Source organism: Saccoglossus kowalevskii, chromosome 3 (assembly GCF_978046115.1).
Source record: "Saccoglossus kowalevskii chromosome 3, keSacKowa6.1, whole genome shotgun sequence".
In the NCBI taxonomy this organism is placed as follows: Eukaryota; Metazoa; Hemichordata; class Enteropneusta; family Harrimaniidae; genus Saccoglossus; species Saccoglossus kowalevskii.
In genome coordinates, this window is record NC_140643.1 from 22,740,215 (window position 1) to 22,760,447 (window position 20,233).

At 36.9% G+C, this 20,233-nt stretch overlaps 1 protein-coding gene across 1 annotated transcript; it reads left to right on the forward strand.

Annotated features, from left to right (window-relative positions):
* The first annotated feature begins 945 nt into the window (after positions 1-945).
* On the forward strand, positions 946-19,812 carry LOC100374375 (uncharacterized). Its single transcript, XM_085497366.1, has 14 exons — positions 946-1,072; positions 1,824-1,943; positions 5,848-5,997; positions 6,206-6,343; positions 7,891-8,031; positions 9,870-10,007; positions 11,059-11,193; positions 11,881-12,009; positions 12,760-12,882; positions 12,976-13,095; positions 14,152-14,283; positions 14,738-14,861; positions 17,465-17,706; positions 19,352-19,812. Exons 1-14 carry the CDS (start codon positions 946-948, stop codon positions 19,492-19,494), a joined length of 1,962 nt encoding a protein of 653 aa, XP_085353492.1. The 3' UTR covers positions 19,495-19,812.
* Positions 19,813-20,233: the final 421 nt, after the last annotated feature.

The window sequence follows — 20,233 nt, forward strand, 5'->3', positions numbered from 1 at the left end:
AAATGTAAAATGCTTGCTGAATTTAATAAATCACCATGTTTTGCTCAAAGTGTAATTTTCTTTTGAATCTAAATCCATAAATCCCATTTGAAAATGATTGTGTCCACTGGCAATGTTTCTCGAAATATTTTAATGTTATAAGGTGATGGAATTCCTGATCACTTTGTATAGTGCCCGGCCAGGGGTCACAATGTCCTAATTTAAAAATATGGGGAATCTTGTTGCTAAACCACAGATGGCTTGGCATCATCATATATGTTCCGACAAACCCCTTAGAAGGATTAATAAATAACAGTAATATGTGAAAATATAAACTGATTTGTATCGAAAATGCCAAAAAATGACCAACGTAACACAATTTCTCCATAAATTCTGACATCACAAACACACAAATTTCAAGTGATTGGTTGATGCCTCTGGGTCAAAACAGGTGAAGTGTTATACACTGTATGTCACATGCTCACTGATCACCAACCATTCATGTGTCTCGTCTCATCTCACATTTGTTTGTGTGGCATCAGATTGAAAAGATAGTTGTACAGCAGAAATTTTTTAACTGTGGTATAATTTTGTTACCCAGGCACTCAGAATCATGTTGCCAATACAAACATAACATAAATGAAATAATAATGTACACATGAGTATCTGACAGAACACATGCAATTACATTGTATATAGTGTTATGTAATGCACAAGAAAAACCGCTCTTGGGCACTGTACATGGTTACCCCTGGTCACTGGGAAATATTGTATCAATTTGTAAACCATTTTCAACTCTCTGGGAAGCAAACAGCCTGAACAGCCCAAGGCACCTCAGAGAGAAACCTATTCACTATTCACCTTGCCCCAAAACATAAAAAACACATCCTTCCGATTGCCAGTCTATAATAATATCCATTATGCTTCACCCGTGTCTTATGTATAATTTCGCCACTTTCAGATAACATGGATGAGTGCACAGAGTTTCCTGATCAGTTGTGTGCGCACACTTGTATTAATACACCTGGTTCCTTCATGTGTGCTTGCGACGAGGGTTACACATTACAGATAGATGGCAGAACATGTGCACCAGGTATATCTTCAACCACGCTAGTTAAATTACATATATGACCTCATTTGAAGTGATACAGTCACCAGAACTGCACTTCAACAACTAATGTTTACATGTTGTTAGCGACCAGTTTTTACACATCTGCTAAAAACTAGTTTTACATTTACACAGGCAAGGTAGTAAATTCATACAATTGTCAAATTGATGTTTTTTTTTTTTTTGTGACAATAAAGTAAAGTACATTAACCTAGTTATATTATAATTTTACCATGTTTCATCGATTTAACTGGTCATAAAAATATTATGGTGGACAAATTTCAAGTTTCCCTTTAACCTTTTCACCATCAGACTTACTCAACCAAATTTTTCTGCACTTTTTTTCTTATATTCTTCAATATTTCTGGAAATGAACCCTAAATTTTGAAGCCAACAGACATAATTTGAGTACATTTTAATTTTGTATTCAAAAGATTTGGCTTTTTTTGTCTCAATCTTCTGAAGGAAAAGTGCAGACTATAAACAGAACTATTTTGTGAATTTGTGATGAAATGAAATAACTGGTGGTGAAAAAGTTAACTGCATCTCTCATTCGGACAATATATTTTTACTGCCAAACTCAGAACATTAAAATTTGACAAAACCCAAGTTTTCCTGATTAATCAAGTTAGATAATTCCCTTTCTATTAGGCTCATGATTTCATTGATTGCTACCGATTTGCTGAAACAATATTATACAGGGTCAAAATTACCTTTGTCTGTATATTGATTTCAGTACGTGATCCATGTCTGAACTCTCCATGTGATCATAACTGCGATGTACTGAATAATGGTAATATAGTGTGTTCTTGTTTTGATGGCTACCAACTATTACCCGATGGTGTTAGCTGTGGTGGTAAGTATTTTCACAATTCAATGTTTCAAACCAAAATGACTGTCCCGATGACAAATAAGTCATTAATCTTTGCCACATAAGTGATAAAATTCTACTGCAAAACTTTTTTAAGTGACCACCTTTACCATATATGACGACCACTTTCCATGTACTTTTAGGCAGTCCTAAGGCAATCACATGAGCAACTTGTGTATGAAGACCACCTGTCTATAGTGACAATTTTTAGGCAGTCCTAAGGCATAACATATGAGCAACTTGTGTATAAAGACCACCTGTCTTATGTGACCTCTTTTAGACAGTCCTAAGGCAATCACATGAGCAACTTGTGTATAAAGACCACATGTCTATAGTGACAATTTTTAGGCAGTCCTAAGGCAATCACATGAGCAACCTGTGTATAAAGACCACCTGTCTCATATGACCACCCTTTCAGCAATATGTTTACAGATTTGTCTTTGTTTAAAGACAAAAATAATTATTAGCATTCTGTTCATGGAACAATTTTCAATTTACACAAGTTAAACTAATTTTATTTTGATCAACTCAAATAGTAATATTTCATTATTTCTAGATATGTTATATCAAATTTTTGAGTTGGTGATTCATAGAATAATATCCAACCTCAGTATAAAGACATTTTTTACATCACAGATACACACTACTGTATCATGTACCTTTTCTATTGGCTCTGTAGCTCTGTGCCAATTCTGCTGTTGAATTGCAGGTCGAAGAGCCAGTAAAAATAGCTGACGTCAAGAAAATAGCACACACTTAATTTTTAATACTACGATAGTAACTATATATGTATACCGGTATGTAAAGTAAAATGGTACAATGCAGGAGTAGTCTTGTTCAGGAGAGTTTCAACAACTAGCTCAAAGTACAGTTTTCTTAGGGTTTTCGAATGTTGTTTTCACCTGTGGTGTTTGCTAGGTGATGAATATGGCTGAATGCCCCTCCCCCCAGAGAATGCCCAACTTTGACTGTACCGGTACTAATCAAGCTGTAATCACAGCAAATCTTTCTGCATCAATGATGCACTGGTGAATCGGCACAACTAGTTGCATCACAACAAATCTTTCTGCATCAATGATGCACTGGTGAATAGGCACAACTAGTTGCATCACAGCAAATCTTTCTGCATCAATAATGCACTGGTAAATAGGCACAACTAGTTGCATCAATGATGCACTGGTGAATAGGCACAACTAGTTGCATCAATTATGCACTGGTGAATAGGCACAACTCGATGCATCACAGAAAAACTTTCTGCATCAATGATGCACTGGTGAATAGGCACAATTCGATGCATCACAGAAAATCTTTCTGCATCAATGATGCCCTGGTGAATAGACACAACTAGTTGTATCAATGATGCACTGGTGAATAGGCACAACTAGTTGCATCAATTATGCACTGGTGAATAGGCACAACTCGATGCATCACAGAAAAAATTTCTGCATCAATGATGCACTGGTGAATAGGCACAACTCGATGCATCACAAAAAATCTTTCTGCATCAATGATGCACTGGTGAATAGGCACAACTAGTTGCATCACAGCAAATCTTTCTGCATCATGATGCACTGGTGAATCGGCACAACTCGATGCATCAATGATGCACTGGTGAATAGGCACAACTCGATGCATCACAAAAAATCTTTCTGCATCATGATGCACTGGTGAATGGGCACAACTCGATGCATCAATGATGCACTGGTGAATAGGCACAACTCGATGCATCACAGAAAATCTTTCTGCATCAATGATGCACTGGTGAATAGGCACAATTCGATGCATCACAGAAAATCTTTCTGCATCAATGATGCACTGGTGAATCGGCACAACTCAATGCATCACAGAAAATCTTTCTGCATCAATGATGCACTAGTGAATAGACACAACTCAATGCATCACATAAAATTTTTCTGCATCATGATGCACTGGTGAATCGGCACAACTTGTTGCATCAATGATGCACTGGTGAATAGGCACAACTAGTTGCATCACAGCAAATCTTTCTGCATCAGTGATGCACTGGTGAATAGGCACAACTCGATGCATCACAGAAAATCTTTCTGCATCAATGATGCACTGGTGAATCGGCACAACTAGTTGCATCACAGCAAATCTTTCTGCATCATGATGCACTGGTGAATCGGCACAACTCGATGCATCAATGATGCACTGGTGAATAGGCACAACTCGATGCATCACAAAAAATCTTTGTGCATCATGATGCACTGGTGAATGGGCACAACTCGATGCATCAATGATGCACTGGTGAATAGGCACAACTCGATGCATCACAGAAAATCTTTCTGCATCAATGATGCACTGGTGAATAGGCACAACTCGTTGCATCATTGATGCACTGGTGAATAGGCACAACTCGTTGCATCACAACAAATCTTTCTGCATCAATGATGCACTGGTGAATAGGCACAACTCGTTGCATCACAACAAATCTTTCTGCATCAATGATGCACTGGTGAATAGGCACAACTAGTTGCATCACAGCAAATCTTTCTGCATCAATGATGCAATGGTGAATATGCACAACTAGTTGCATCACAGCAAATCTTTCTGCATCAATGATGTACTGGTGAATAGGCACAACTAATTGCATCACAGCAAATCTTTCTGCATCAATGATGCAATGGTGAATATGCACAACTCGATGCATCACAGCAAATCTTTTTGCATCAATGATGCACTGGTGAATAGGCACAACTAATTGCATCACAGAAAATCTTTCTGCATCAATGATGCACTGGTGAATAGGCACAACTAGTTGCATCATTGATGCACTGGTGAATAGGCACAACTCGTTGCATCACAACAAATCTTTCTGCATCAATGATGCACTGGTGAATAGGCACAACTCGTTGCATCACAACAAATCTTTCTGCATCAATGATGCACTGGTGAATAGGCACAACTAGTTGCATCACAGCAAATCTTTCTGCATCAATGATGCAATGGTGAATATGCACAACTAGTTGCATCACAGCAAATCTTTCTGCATCAATGATGTACTGGTGAATAGGCACAACTAATTGCATCACAGCAAATCTTTCTGCATCAATGATGCAACGGTGAATATGCACAACTCAATGCATCACAGCAAATCTTTTTGCATCAATGGTGCACTGGTGAATAGGCACAACTAATTGCATCACAGAAAATCTTTCTGCATCAATGATGCACTGGTGAATAGGCACAACTAGTTGCATCATTGATGCACTGGTGAATAGGCACAACTCGTTGCATCACAACAAATCTTTCTGCATCAATGATGCACTGGTGAATAGGCACAACTCGTTGCATCACAACAAATCTTTCTGCATCAATGATGCACTGGTGAATAGGCACAACTAGTTGCATCACAGCAAATCTTTCTGCATCAATGATGCAATGGTGAATATGCACAACTAGTTGCATCACAGCAAATCTTTCTGCATCAATGATGTACTGGTGAATAGGCACAACTAATTGCATCACAGCAAATCTTTCTGCATCAATGATGCAACGGTGAATATGCACAACTCAATGCATCACAGCAAATCTTTTTGCATCAATGATGCACTGGTGAATAGGCACAACTAATTGCATCACAGAAAATCTTTCTGCATCAATGATGCACTGGTGAATAGGCACAACTAGTTGCATCATTGATGCACTGGTGAATAGGCACAATTAGTTGCATCATAGCAAATCTTTCTGCATCAATGATGCACTGGTGAATAGGCACAACTTGTTGCATCACAACAAATCTTTCTGCATCAATGATGCACTGGTGAATAGGCACAACTAGTTGCATCACAGCAAATCTTTCTGCATCAATGATGCATCATATCGAATAAGAGTTAACACTGATTATCACACTCTTCTCTCTTTGTAGATATTAATGAGTGTACAACTGGTATAGACAACTGCCAACCAGGGGAAAACTGTGTCAATATCGTTGGGTCATTTCATTGTGAAGCTGGGTCTAATGTTGGGAGGTGTGACCCTGGTTACCTTTATAATACATTGACAAACAAATGTGATGGTAAGTGTACTATTAAAGTAAGACTAAGATTAAAATCTGGTGTATATAGATGCTCCAATCTTTTTTAACACATCACATGCTGGAAGCTTTCACGGATAGCCAAACGAAGATGATGTGTTAATTCGAGTTAACAGTGCTGTCTACATCATTTCTTGTGTCATGCGTACATATTCAGAAATTTTACAAAATTGTATTTTTTTTTTGCTAGATGTTGATGAATGTATAGAACTGGGCAGTCCGTGTGGAAGTTTACAATGTATCAACACTCCCGGTGCCTACCGATGTCAACGTCAAAACCTCTGTGATATTGGATTGCAGTATGACACCCAAACACAGAGATGTGAAGGTTTGTTCACATCATTACCATGCTTTATATCTGCCATCATAATTATGAATCATTTTTGCTGTCTATTGTGATGCTATAATAGACTGTTTCCGTTTACTGCGAGATTCGTGTTATGCTTGAAATGGAATGTATAACAGAACAAACATTTCTGCTGATCTGCACTGGCTCGGAAGATGAATTCTGATTGGCTAAAAAAACAAAAGACTTGTGGCGTTGAATGCACATTCATTCTCAGTAATGTTATGCAAATTAGAAATTCAAACTAGCTAATCATTTACAACCTTCCGAGCCAGTGCAGATTAGCCCAAACAACTTAGTGGCATCATTCAAAATATCACATATAATTTAACTCAAAACTATTTTTTTTATAAAATGGTCAATTATGATAAGTACAGATATGTCAAAATTCAAATTTTAGATCAAATTATTTGATTTTTGCAGCTGATTTTCAACCCACATCTTTAGCACATTACCTGAGATCTTGCAGTGAACGAAAATAATGTCCAATGTATAGTTAGTTTGATTCACTTCTCTTTCTAAAGAATATCAGTGACAGTCGCTTTAACTTCTCTGTCTAAACAATCCCAGTTATTGTTGATGACTCACAAACTTTTATTGACATTTTACAAACGTTGATCTGTGTATTATGGCAAGTTGACATCAACAATCTTCAGCCCTTTGCAAGGAATAGAAAATATCTCTATTTAAATCAACACATTGTACCATATTTACAGCAATTTGTCAACAAGCCAACAAGGTATAATGCACGGATCAAAATACAATGATCAATGAATTGACTCTTGTATCATGTCTTTTAAATATAAAACTTTTAGAGTGAGTAGCACATGCAAGTTGATCTTTGTTATAACCTTTCTTAAGTACTATCAACACAACAAATCTCCTCTCTACATTTTTATTGTAAATGTTTATAAATTCCACAATTCAAACTTAGACCAGAGGTCTCGAGTGGCATGTAAAATAATAACTAGCATTGGAATATAATTTCAAATGACGTCAGTACACAGTGTGCTTGATAATGATCAACTGCCAACAAGTGGTTATATATATATTTATAAAAATGAAGGGAATATGGTTTTGTTGTTTCAATAGTATGGTATATTCATTGTTTTTAATCAGTTTAGTTTTAAACATTTGAAATACTGATGATGAGATTACCTATACAGCAATAAGATATTTCAACCCTTTGACAGGATATCACCTTGAGCTCATTTGAAATGATCCAAATCACATGACTGAGCACACCTTCCTTTCATTTTTGACAGCACTGTGACAGCAAGCAATATAATTCACTGGCATTTTTACTATTTCTAGTATATTTTCTACCATGAACGTTTATAAGTTCTTGTTCTCAGCCCATGGTAGTTCTTTCTAAGCTTTCTTTGAATGTAAACATGACATTAAAATTCATTATTATTGCTAAACAGATTATCATTCTCATAGCTACAAACTGAAAAATACATTAATTTAAAGTTTTAAGTGCGAGAGAATACTGGTATCACTTTTTTGATCTGTTCTCTTCCTTGTAGATATCAACGAATGTGCCCTAGGTTATTCGTCCTGCTTGGAAGGTCAACGATGTGTAAATAATTTTGGATCATATCAGTGTCAGCGAGTCAGAGATTGTGGTACTGGATATACACTAAATGCACTCACACAGCAATGTGTTGGTAAGTCGGTGAGTCAGAGATTGTGGTACTGGATATACACTAAATGCACTCACACAGTAATGTGTTGGTAAGTCAGTGAGTCAGAGATTGTGGTACTGGGTATACACTAAATGCACTCACACAGTAATGTGTTGGTAAGTCGGTGAGTCAGAGATTGTGGTACTGGGTATACACTAAATGCACTCACACAGCAATGTGTTGGTAAGTCAGTGAGTCAGAGATTGTGGTACTGGGTATACACTAAATGCACTCACACAGTAATGTGTTGGTAAGTCAGTGAGTCAGAGATTGTGGTACTGGATATACACTAAATGCACTCACACAGCAATGTGTTGGTAAGTCAGTGAGTCAGAGATTGTGGTACTGGGTATACACTAAATGCACTCACACAGTAATGTGTTGGTAAGTCGGTGAGTCAGAGATTGTGGTACTGGATATACACTAAATGCACTCACACAGCAATGTGTTGGTAAGTCAGTGAGTCAGAGATTGTGGTACTGGGTATACACTAAATGCACTCACACAGTAATGTGTTGGTAAGTCGGTGAGTCAGAGATTGTGGTACTGGGTATGCACTAAATGCACTCACACAGCAATGTATTGGTAAGTCAGTGAGTCAGAGATTGTGGTACTGGGTATGCACTAAATGCACTCACACAGCAATGTGTTGGTAAGTCAGTGTGTCAGAGATTGTGGTACTGGATATACCGTGCACTCACACAATAATGTGTTGGTAAGTCAGTGAGTCAGAGATTGTGGTACTGGGTATACACTAAATGCACTCACACAGTAATGTGTTGGTAAGTCAGTGAGTCAGAGATTGTGGTACTGGGTATGCACTAAATGCACTCACACAGCAATGTGTTGGTAAGTCAGTGAGTCAGAGATTGTGGTACTGGGTATACACTAAATGCACTCACACAGTAATGTGTTGGTAAGTCAGTGAGTCAGAGATTGTGGTACTGGGTATGCACTAAATGCACTCACACAGCAATGTGTTGGTAAGTCAGTGAGTCAGAGATTGTGGTACTGGGTATGCACTAAATGCACTCACACAGTAATGTGTTGGTAAGTCGGTGAGTCAGAGATTGTGGTACTGGGTATGCACTAAATGCACTCACACAGCAATGTGTTGGTAAGTCAGTGAGTCAGAGATTGTGGTACTGGGTATACACTAAATGCACTCACACAGTAATGTGTTGGTAAGTCAGTGAGTCAGAGATTGTGGTACTGGGTATACACTAAATGCACTCACACAGTAATGTGTTGGTAAGTCAGTGTGTCAGATATTGTGGTACTGGGTATACACTAAATGCACTCACACAGCAATATGTTGGTAAGTCAGTGAGTCAGAGATTGTGGTACTGGGTATACACTAAATGCACTCACACAGCAATATGTTGGTAAGTCAGTGAGTCGGAGATTGTGGTACTGGGTATACACTAAATGCACTCACACAGCAATATGTTGGTAAGTCAGTGAGTCAGAGATTGTGGTACTGGGTATACACTAAATGCACTCACACAGCAATATGTTGGTAAGTCAGTGAGTCAGAGATTGTGGTACTGGGTATACACTAAATGCACTCACACAGGAATGTGTTGGTAAGTCAGTGATCAGTCAAGATACTAGGTCCAGTGGTGGATACAGAGGAGGTTCCTTGAGTTGGTACAATCCTCAAAAATTTTTACAATTTTGTGTGTTTTTTCCCTGTTTCTATTTCTTTTTATATAATAAAAGTAAAATGAAATTCAGGATTCACCACATTTAATTCAGTAATTACATGAAAAAAACCACTACTTCATTCATAACTTTTGTTTATTCATTTTTGTCTGCAGATGATAACGAGTGTGATTTAGGTACACACAATTGTGCATTGAATCAAAATTGTGTTAATGAACTTGGAACATTCCAGTGTGTAGATAAAGCAGACTGTGGATTGGGGATGAATGTGGACAGTAATGGTAACTGTGTAGGTGGGTATTGGTTAAGGTTGAATTCCATTGTGAACTATAGAAGGCAGTGTACTGTTCTATCCAAAGTACAGCATAGAGGGCAGTGTACTGTTCTATCCAAAGTATAGCATAGAGGGCGTACTCTACTTAAACCTTTGAAAACCATACTTTCTCTCACTCTGAAGGAATGGTGTAACGTTTCGCAATTTTTTTTTGTATTTTTCAATAAATTAATTTTTGTTCAAAATCAGTGACAATACAAGTTATGGTTTTGCGGTGCTAATAAATTCCCCCTGTTAATCCGCTGTAATTAATTTATGTGTCATCATGCAGCACATGTTCGAATTTCAATGCATTTTACACACGTTGTGTACGTTGCTGTGAGTTCCATGTCAAACACAATGCGACACGAGAATCACCACCCCTTAAATATTAATTTTTAATAATCAACACCTCAGGAATGGGCTCTGATTTCAATAATCTTGAAAATCAATTCTGCAGTTCATTCTTTCTGATTGCCAATATTCTGAAAATGACAGAAATTATCTATCGACAGCACCACTTGGTAATCTAGAAGATAATATTTGGTAATCGTAGTCCTAAATAACTATTAAAAATAGTAATCTGGTTGTTTAATAGTATTCTTGGCATATCAGGTTGAAGGACATATTTTGAGGTTGAAGAGTTGAAAAGTAAAGTTGAAAAAAAAATCTTCTCTAATATTTTAATCAGTTCGTCAAATTTTTTTTTATTTAATCAAATATGCATTTAAATTTCTCACCACGTATTGAACATTGTAATTTAATGTGAACAAAAAAATGTGTTTTACATGTGTTGTACCGGTATACATAACTTCACAATGTCTATTGTCCTTTAACCTTTTCACAGTCCCATCTTTTCATCACAAATTCACAAAATAGTCTGTTTATACATTTTGTATATGCACTTTCATTGAGAAGATTGGGACAAAAATAGACAAACTTTTTGAATGAAAACAAAAAGTTCACTAAAATTTTGTCTGTTAGCTCCGAAATTATAAACTATAATTTGATAATATTTCCGGTTATCTTAGATATAAACGAATGTCTTGGCAATCCTTGTCCACAAAATTCCAACTGTTATAATACCAGGGGTTCGTATCGATGTGCAGCAAGACAACAGTGCGGGGCAGGCTTTGAAATTGACAATAACGGACTCAGGTGTGTTGGTAAGTACTTTACTTACTCCAATGAGAGATGCAATCATTTTGGGTTTAGTTGATAATGTTGCTAAAGTACAAATTGATAACATTTGCAGGTGCAAAATGCTCATTCAGTAATACTTATGTGTATATGCTCAAAAGATATCGAGTCAAAACTGAAAATCTTTTGTTAGCATCCAGATGTTGCTTGCAATGTATATGAATATGAAATGAGTTGGTGATCACAGTAAATACATTCATTGATTTTCCCCATAATTCAAAATGGCAGTAAAATATATAAATCTGTGTGCAAATTTGTATCTGGAAAAAATGGACACACTGCAGGGCTCAAGGTGGTTGAGGAACTCACAAGTTGTTTCTGTGGATGTGTGGACATTGCAGGGTTGTAAACGTTATCAACAATCTAGTTCGTATAGGACTTTCATATATGACCTTTACTTTCAAATGCGAGGCGTAATGACCACCTGTCTGCCAGCATGTCAATCAATAATCATGAAAGTAAATATCACAAAAATTATATTTAACAAAATTTCATGACTTTTTCTATTGTCTTGCATCTTAACATGTGTGGCTCAATCTACACAAATTTGTACAGATTTCATTGTACATGCAGGTAACTGGTAATTCTCACTTGCTACAAACCCGATTCATTCTTCGTCATCTTATTAAAATCCTAGTTTCTTCTATTAATAGATATAGATGAGTGTTTAGTCGGCAGCCACACTTGTCAAAGTAATCAACGCTGTATAAATACCAGAGGGGGATACAACTGTGAATGTCCAGTCGGTTACAAAGCTAACCAGTTCACAAAGACATGCGAAGGTGAGTGAGTGACTGAAACAATTTTATTCAGCATCTCTTGTGTTCATCTTCCCAAAATAGAACTTAGATGCATGGAACTATACCGGTAATACGTGCGTGAGTTTGAATCTTATGCTGCGTGTTATTGTCTCAATGTTTGTGTGCCTGTATGTTTTTAATTATATGCAATTGCCGCCGAGATAGCCACAAGATTTGTTTGTGCTCTTCAAATAGCGATACATTTCCTATCAACTCAACCTCTGTTCTTCTGACTTGCAACAATGTATTTTACTGGAGTGCTTATACTACCATAACATTTTACCGCTTTGAGAGCCAAAGTCAGCATTTCAGAACTTAAAACCCAGATTATTTTTTTTTTTTATATTTTTTAATGTTGATCAAAGCTGGTAGCCAAAGGGAAATAATGTCAATTTGGTCCAAAATTATATAAACATCCTAAAAAATAGGCAAAATTTTGGTCGAAAAAAATTATGCCATCCACAGGGTGAACATCTTTTGTGAAAGGGTCAAAGGTCAATATATTTACATGTTATGCAATGTAAGGCAAAAAAAAATTGTTTTGTTGCCCTCAATGACCGAGGGTCGCGTTTTTTCCCTATATACCTCGGCTATTTACAATACCCTTAGTTTTCATGAGTTTAAAAAAAAAAAAAAATTCGACCGACTGACCCAATTTTCCTACTTGAGGGGAAACGCAAGTTTTTTTTGGCCTAACTGTTTGTTGCCAATTCTTTGTGTGCTTCAATGTAGATATCGACGAGTGTAATGATTGGCGAGGTCGATGTCAGCAAAGCTGTGAAAACACTGAAGGTTCCTACAGATGTACATGTCAAGAAGGATTTGAACTTGCACCGGACGGTGTCAACTGTAGAGGTACACATTATTATCTATCTAATGTCAAATTATGAATTTTTCATGCTATGATCCACGCTATGATTGCTTTGTGGTTGGTTTTTTTATTTTTAGATATTGATGAATGCGCATCTGGAAATCCATGCACTCAACAATGCGTTAATTATTACGGATCGTATCAGTGTTTATGCCAACGTGGATATAGACTGAATGCTGATAAGCTCACATGTGATGGTAAGTACAGTTTCATACTTTTATAAAATGATTACTGCAAAGAAATGGAAAACATATTATTAAACTGAGTCACTGTCCTAAACAGTTGTACGCTGGAACACAGTGGCATAATTTCTTTACATTTTTGCCAGCCATAGAAATGCTGCCTAGTAGTTACAAACACATGTAAAAGGACTAAATGTGAAAAAGTAGATTACAATAAACTAATTTTTAAATGTTTTCTGTACTCCATTCGGGTCAGGTTTGACAGCTAACTCCAGTGTTCATTCTTGTCAGGTCTCACAGCTAACTCCAGTGTTCTGTCAAGTCAGGTCTCACAACTAACTCCAGTGTTCAGTCAAGTCAGGTTTGACAGCTAACTCGAGTGTTCAGTCTAGTCAGGTCTCACAATAACTCCAGTGTTCAGTGAAGTCAGGTCTCACACCTAACTCCAGTGTTCAGTCAAGTCAGATTTGACAGCTAACTCCAGTGGTCACTCTAGTCAGGTTTGACAGCTAACTCCAGTGTTCAGTCTAGTCAGGTTTGACAGCTAACTCCAGTGTTCAGTCTAGTCAGGTTTGACAGCTAACTCCAGTGTTCAGTCTAGTCGGGTTTGGCAGTTAACTCCAGTGTTCAGTCTAGTCATGTTTGACAGCTAACTCCAGTGTTCAGTCTAGTCAGGCTTGACAGCTAACTCCAGTGGTCACTCTAGTCAGGCTTGACAGCTAACTCCAGTGTTCAGTCTAGTCAGGTTTGACAGCTAACTCCAGTGTTCAGTCTAGTCAGGTTTGAAGGCTAACTCCAGTGTTCAGTCTAGTCAGGCTTGACAGCTAACTCCAGTGGTCACTCTAGTCAGGCTTGACAGCTAACTCCAGTGGTCACTCTAGTCAGGCTTGATAGCTAACTCCAGTGGTCACTCTAGTCAGGTTTGACAGCCGACTCCAGTGGTCACTCTAGTCAATTTTGACAGCTAACTCCAGTGTTCAGTCTAGTTTGATTGATTTCACAGCTAAAAGTATATTTTGTGTAATTATGTTCATGTTTCTTATTGACTACTTAAATTTTTATATTCCATAGATATTGATGAATGTTCTCTCTATGCGTCACGTGGTAGTCTATGCGTCGGTGTTTGTACGAACATTCCTGGATCGTATAAATGCACATGCCCACCTGGATACAGTCTGTTGGCTGATGGCAGATCATGTAGAGGTAAGCAATGAAAAATATCCTGCTCTTTGTCAGCTGGCATCATGATTATATGAGGTATAATTATTTAGTGACACTAGTGAATATATGCAACTCCTGCAAACATCAAAAGAAATAGAACGGTGCTCAGTATGATGTCTCTTGATGCATTGGGTTTTATTATATTCGTTTCTGGTTCTATAAAACAAATCTATCTCTAGTAGTTCAGTACTGTCGTGTTTTCCCCCAACCATTTTAAGTACTGCTGTTTCATAGATTTTGCTTCTGCCTATCTACGAAAAAATGCCGCATAATAGACCATATTTGTTGGTTTACGAACTGACTATTCCCTTCCAAAAATGACACAAAATTTCAACAAGACATTTCTCAAACGTTCAATACTACCAACTAAAATCTTAATGATCAGTTAACTCTGTTACCATGACAACAAACCAGTATTATTTTTGTCATGCTCTAGATATTGACGAGTGTGAAGAAAGAATAGACACATGTTCTGCGACTGAGACGTGTTTCAACACCCGCGGTGGATTTCGTTGCCATAGCATCACATGTCCACCATATTTTGTCAAAGCATCAGCAACGTAAGTATATTGTCAACCTTAAATAATCGTTTATGTCGTTTCTAAAAACCTGAAAAGTATTGTACTTTGTACTGTAAAAGGGTTAATTATTCACTGGGTTTTAATTTTGCTTATTTCGCTGACTGGAAAATGCGCTAAATTAAAACCCAGTGAATATGTAAAATTTAGCATGGAACACATTATCTAAATGATAAAACCGTGAATTTAAAACCCACTGAATATGCCTGAAATGCTAAATCAGCGAAATTTAAATCCAGTGAAAATTAGTCATTTTATAGTACTTCTATGTAGTATAAGGGGATATAAGTATTGATATAACTATAAAAAAACACCTACTCATGATACATAGATCAGCTGGCAGATATCAGGTCGGGTCTCTGTACCAGTCAGTGAACATAGTGGGTGAGATTTGTCTATGAAGGAAGCAGTGAACAAGGTAAGATTTTGCCACTAGAGAAACAGTGAATAGGGTAAAATTAGTTATTCTTGGGGAAGCAGTGACCAAGGTAATATATTTCTAGGGAGAAGCAGTAGTCAAAAATGTAATGCTCATTTGGATAAGCAGTGACCAAGGTAAGATACATTTCCAGGGGGAAGCAGTGACCAAGGTAAGATACATTTCCAGGGGGAAGCAGTGACCAAGGTAATGCACTCTGGGGGAAGCAGTGACCAAGGTAATGCTCTCTGGGGGAAGCAGTGACCAAGGTAATGCACTCTGGGGGAAGCAGTGACCAAGGTGATGCTTTCTGGGGGAAGCAGTGACCAAGGTAATGCACTCTGGGGGAAGCAGTGACCAAAGTCATGCACTCTGGGAGAAGCAGTGACCAAAGTCATGCACTCTGGGGAAAGCAGTGACCAAGGTAATGCTCTCTGGGGGAAGCAGTGACCAAGGTAATGCACTCTGGGGGAAGCAGTGACCAAAGTCATGCACTCTGGGGGAAGCAGTGACCAAGGTAATGCTCTCTGGGGAGCCTATGCAAAGAAATCTGCTGTGTCTTTCCTCATTTTCTCTCTCATTCTACTTTTCTATTGGTTGAAAAACTATCTGAAATGTCTGTCTTTTGGTAAAACATTTGTGATTACACAGTTGACTAATGCAGATTTCTTTGTTGCTCCCCTTTTCTGTTTACAGTCGCTGTCGCCGGGAACAGTGTGCGATTGATGATGCCGAGTGTATAGGCTTGCCGTTCTCCATCTCGTACAACTACATCACATTCCCGTCTGATGTGCGTATTCCAGCACGGCTCTTCACCATGACTGCTGTTCCATTTGGAACCAATACATACGACTTTTTTCTAACCAAGGGAAATGAGGCGAATGAATTCCAGTTGCAGAAGGAACAACTTAAAGGAACAATCTATTTAATCCAGCCCATGACAGGACCAAGAGATATTGAACTTGAATTAGAACTGAGAAGCTATGACGAGAATCGTAACTTAGCGGGAAAGAATGTCGCTAAAATAATTGTTTACTGTACCAAATACAAATTCTAGGAAGCAATGATTTTGACAACATAGCATTCTGTGAATTTATTTTAAGCACAATATTTTACAGAAATCCAGAACAATTTTTTTTGGAAACTACGGGTCACTGAATATTTAGAAATTAGCATGATGAAAAATTTTCAATTTACAAAAATAAAAATTTCTGTATTTGAGAGAAAAAAAATCTTAATTAAAACTGGCTGCTAGCATTGTGGCACTGTACTGGAAAAATCTCATTATCATACGATTCTCTTAAGTCTCCTTTTCCACAAATTTTGAAATGAATATTGTTTTCTAATTAGTGTATTACTTTGTCGATTGTTACCTGATGTGCAAGATATAAACAAATACCTATTTTGGCTTTTCCGTCACTTCTAAAATGAAAATACAGAAAATATAATTCTGGGACACAGTTTTTGTGAAGATTTAATGTTACAAATATTAAATTTCTGTAGTGAAGTTCTGGAATACACTTGAAAGTTGTAAAAAATGAACAATTATTATAAAAAGCCATTCCTGTTGCATAGAAATCACCTATAAAATGTAAAGAAATATATTCTTTGTATGATCAGCGTAAAAGCCATTACTGTCATAAAGTGATTTAACCCAAAAAAAATGACTTAAGTTGTGTAAAAGCTAGTCTTTGAATTTTATTTCAGTTGTACAAACCCTGGCTTTAGAATATGTAAACATTGTGTTACATACATTAGTGTAGTTCAGGTGACTTATAAATAAAACAAATAACTGATTGTGATATTTTTCGTAATTGTCATATAATCCACCACATACCAACAGATATGGTGCATTCACACAAATCCAAGCACTATTCATCCTTCTTTGTTCAGTCTGTAATGTTACTCCATATTCAAAACAACCCCCTGTTACTCCACATGAGTAGATACATAGTTCAAATTTGGGTGGGTCTGAAAATGAACCATTATTACACATTGTTCAACTCTCAGCTACAAACCCTATAATGCAAATAGGTAAGTTTTTTATTATATTTGGCTATGAATGTCTGCATGGAAGACTACTATTATATTAACCATCCTGAGAACAAAAACATGGTGGTATTCATGTCTGCATTGTCATCAAACCTCTGCTCTTTTTATCATACAGTCCAGGATCAGAAGACGAGTTCCGATGCGTAAAACAACGCTGTGCAGCCAACGATGCTGAATGTTTACTGGAGAAGACTGATGCTATATCCTACAATCACATCTCCTTGCCATCGAATCTGACGCCGCCCAGACCACTGATTACCATGAGTGCCATCACAACTGGTACACCAAGGATTCGGTTCCACATCGCTGAAGGTAACCATGGTGGATGGTTTGACGTAGTATCCCATGGTGCATCAGGTATGTACACAGTTAACAATAAATTTCTCACTGCCACAGGACAAATGTTAATATAATTATATATACCGGCAATTCCAAAGTATTCTGAACCAGTGTCACAATATCACGGAGGAGTGACTATCTGTATTGTGGTTGTAATCCTCCAAGCGATAGGTGAGGAGGGATAGAAATTAGAAAAACAGGGAATATTTCATTGCCTGTTCGAATGCAGTTTGAAAACCGGGACCTATGGATTGACTTGTCTGTCTTTACCTGCATCGATCAAGTTCAAACTGAAGGGTAACACATACATCAGACATTGAATCAGACCGGGTATGCCTTTTAATTTGTTCCGTAATCTTATTCAAGATGGCTGAATGGCAGCCATGTTTTCATCCCAGTCTTGATAGATTGGGTTTAAAATCGATACTATATTCAATGGTGCCTTGATGCATGTAATTTCATTTTTCATGAAATTAAATACCTCGCACATACAAATAGTTTTCACAAAACCATATCTCATACATGCTTGGATCCATTGTATTTGAGCTTCACTCGCATATCGTGTTTAAGGTTGCTACAAAAAGTTAATAATGGGATGCATTTGGTTGTCCCTTGACTGACCATCAACAGTTTCTCAGTCATGCCTTGATATTTTTCATTTAAAATGGCCGACTGGAAGCCTTTTATGACCTTTGTCAGATATAAGGCAAGACATAATGTTGTTTTCAGTTATTTTTGAATTATGATAAAATTTAGCAAACTGGCAGTCATTTTAGGCACATACACAAAAACAAAATTTGAGTATGTCATGCCTGTACTGATACCATTTCTCAGTCGTTCTTTGACTGAATTTTGTGAAAGTAGGTGCAAAAACAATATAATGGTATACATTGGCAAGTTGATTCGATTAGACAGACTGGTGACAATTTTCGTCTCCCAAAACACTCGTCAGGCATGCCTGGGTCAATATTATTCAAACTTGGTATGAATGTCACTCATGGTGGGTTATTGAATTTAATGTAAAACAAAGGAAAAAAAGTATATTAGGTGGATTTTATTTTCACTGAATATAAAGTATTTTACAGTATATCATGCTTTATCTCAAGGTGTTTTAACACATCAAATATTTCAAATTTATCATAGTTCTATGCCCTAATATCTGTTTCCAAAGCTTAAAAGTTTTAGCTACTGAGGCTTAATAAAATGATTATTTCCAATATTTCCAGTCTGAAAATAGAGAATTATGTTCTGACCTCTATGCATAGGTCTATGTTGGGCGTCTTCACATGCATCTCAGACATACTCAGTCTGATCACATTGAAACTTCACAAATTCATCACATGGCTGAATGGAGGTTATTTTTGTCCTTAAAAATTCATTTGTGTGGACAGATTTTATTCAAACTTGGTACATGCATGTCATTTTATTTTCAGAATGAAAATGGCTGGCTGGTGGCCATTTTTTTTTAATGAATGCTGTTCCAGATCATTGATATTATTTGACCAATCATGTTCCAACTATTCAATTCAAAATGGCCGATTGGCGGCCAAATGTCTAGAATTTAAAAACATACTACCGTACATTATGCATAATAGTATATGGCAATTATTACTGAACTATCCGACATGTATTCACTAAAGTATTTTTTTTTCATCTACTTCAGGTACTGTTAGAATGATACGGAATATTAATGGTCCATTTCATACGGTGCTCCGGCTGGAGATGGATCGCTTGAACAATGCCAACATTGTCACAAGTCGTACAGTAGCATACTTGTATATTTACGTCTCACAATATTTCTTTTAATATAAAATAGATGATTGTTTATATTAGCTAGAATTATTATTGGATTATTTGACCGTAAAACCTGTAGCGATGTGAGATGCTGCCTAGATTGGAATTACCTTGGAAATCATAGGACAAATATAGACTCTTTATTATATGTAATTATTGTTGAAGCATACTATTCTGATTTCATTTTACAATAAATAGAATAAATGTAAAATTACTATATTTTGCTGAATATAGAGCTGTTTTTATGATGTACAAACCTTATGATTATTTTTCAAAATGGCAACCTGCATGAATTTTGTCAACATTAAAGATGTCATAATTTTGGTGCCTCTTTTTAATTTATTTCTTTGTGTTCAGTATGATATTTTTATTCTACCAAATTTTGAAATACATTTGTTGATGCATCTCAAAGAATTGCACATGCACTCATACAGACCAACCCAACCACAAATTAACAGTTGAGTCAAAGCATACAAGGTAGATTTTGATTGGTTGAAGCAAACTGCTTTTTGATTGGGTAACCAATCATGCACAATCTAGTATTAAAGTAGCTTTGTATCTACTCCAAATTAACCTTTTCACCACCAGCTCTATTTTTTTCACAAAATAGTCCTGTTTATACCGGTAGTCTGCACTTTCTTGCAGAAGATTGGGACAAAAATAGCCAAATTTTTTGATTGAAATTTGACTCGCATTTTGTCCGTTGGCTCCAAAATTAGGGTTCAGATCGAGAAATACTGTAGAATACTTT

Bases quoted from the DNA above. Each gene is read 5' to 3' on its own strand.
- LOC100374375 (XM_085497366.1), top strand. From the start codon at position 946: ATGGATGAGTGCACAGAGTTTCCTGATCAGTTGTGTGCGCACACTTGT. The intron at 1,073-1,823 runs GTATATCTTCAA...TATTGATTTCAG, and splicing joins TGGCAGAACATGTGCACCAG to TACGTGATCCATGTCTGAAC. The intron at 10,008-11,058 runs GTGGGTATTGGT...CGGTTATCTTAG, and splicing joins CAGTAATGGTAACTGTGTAG to ATATAAACGAATGTCTTGGC.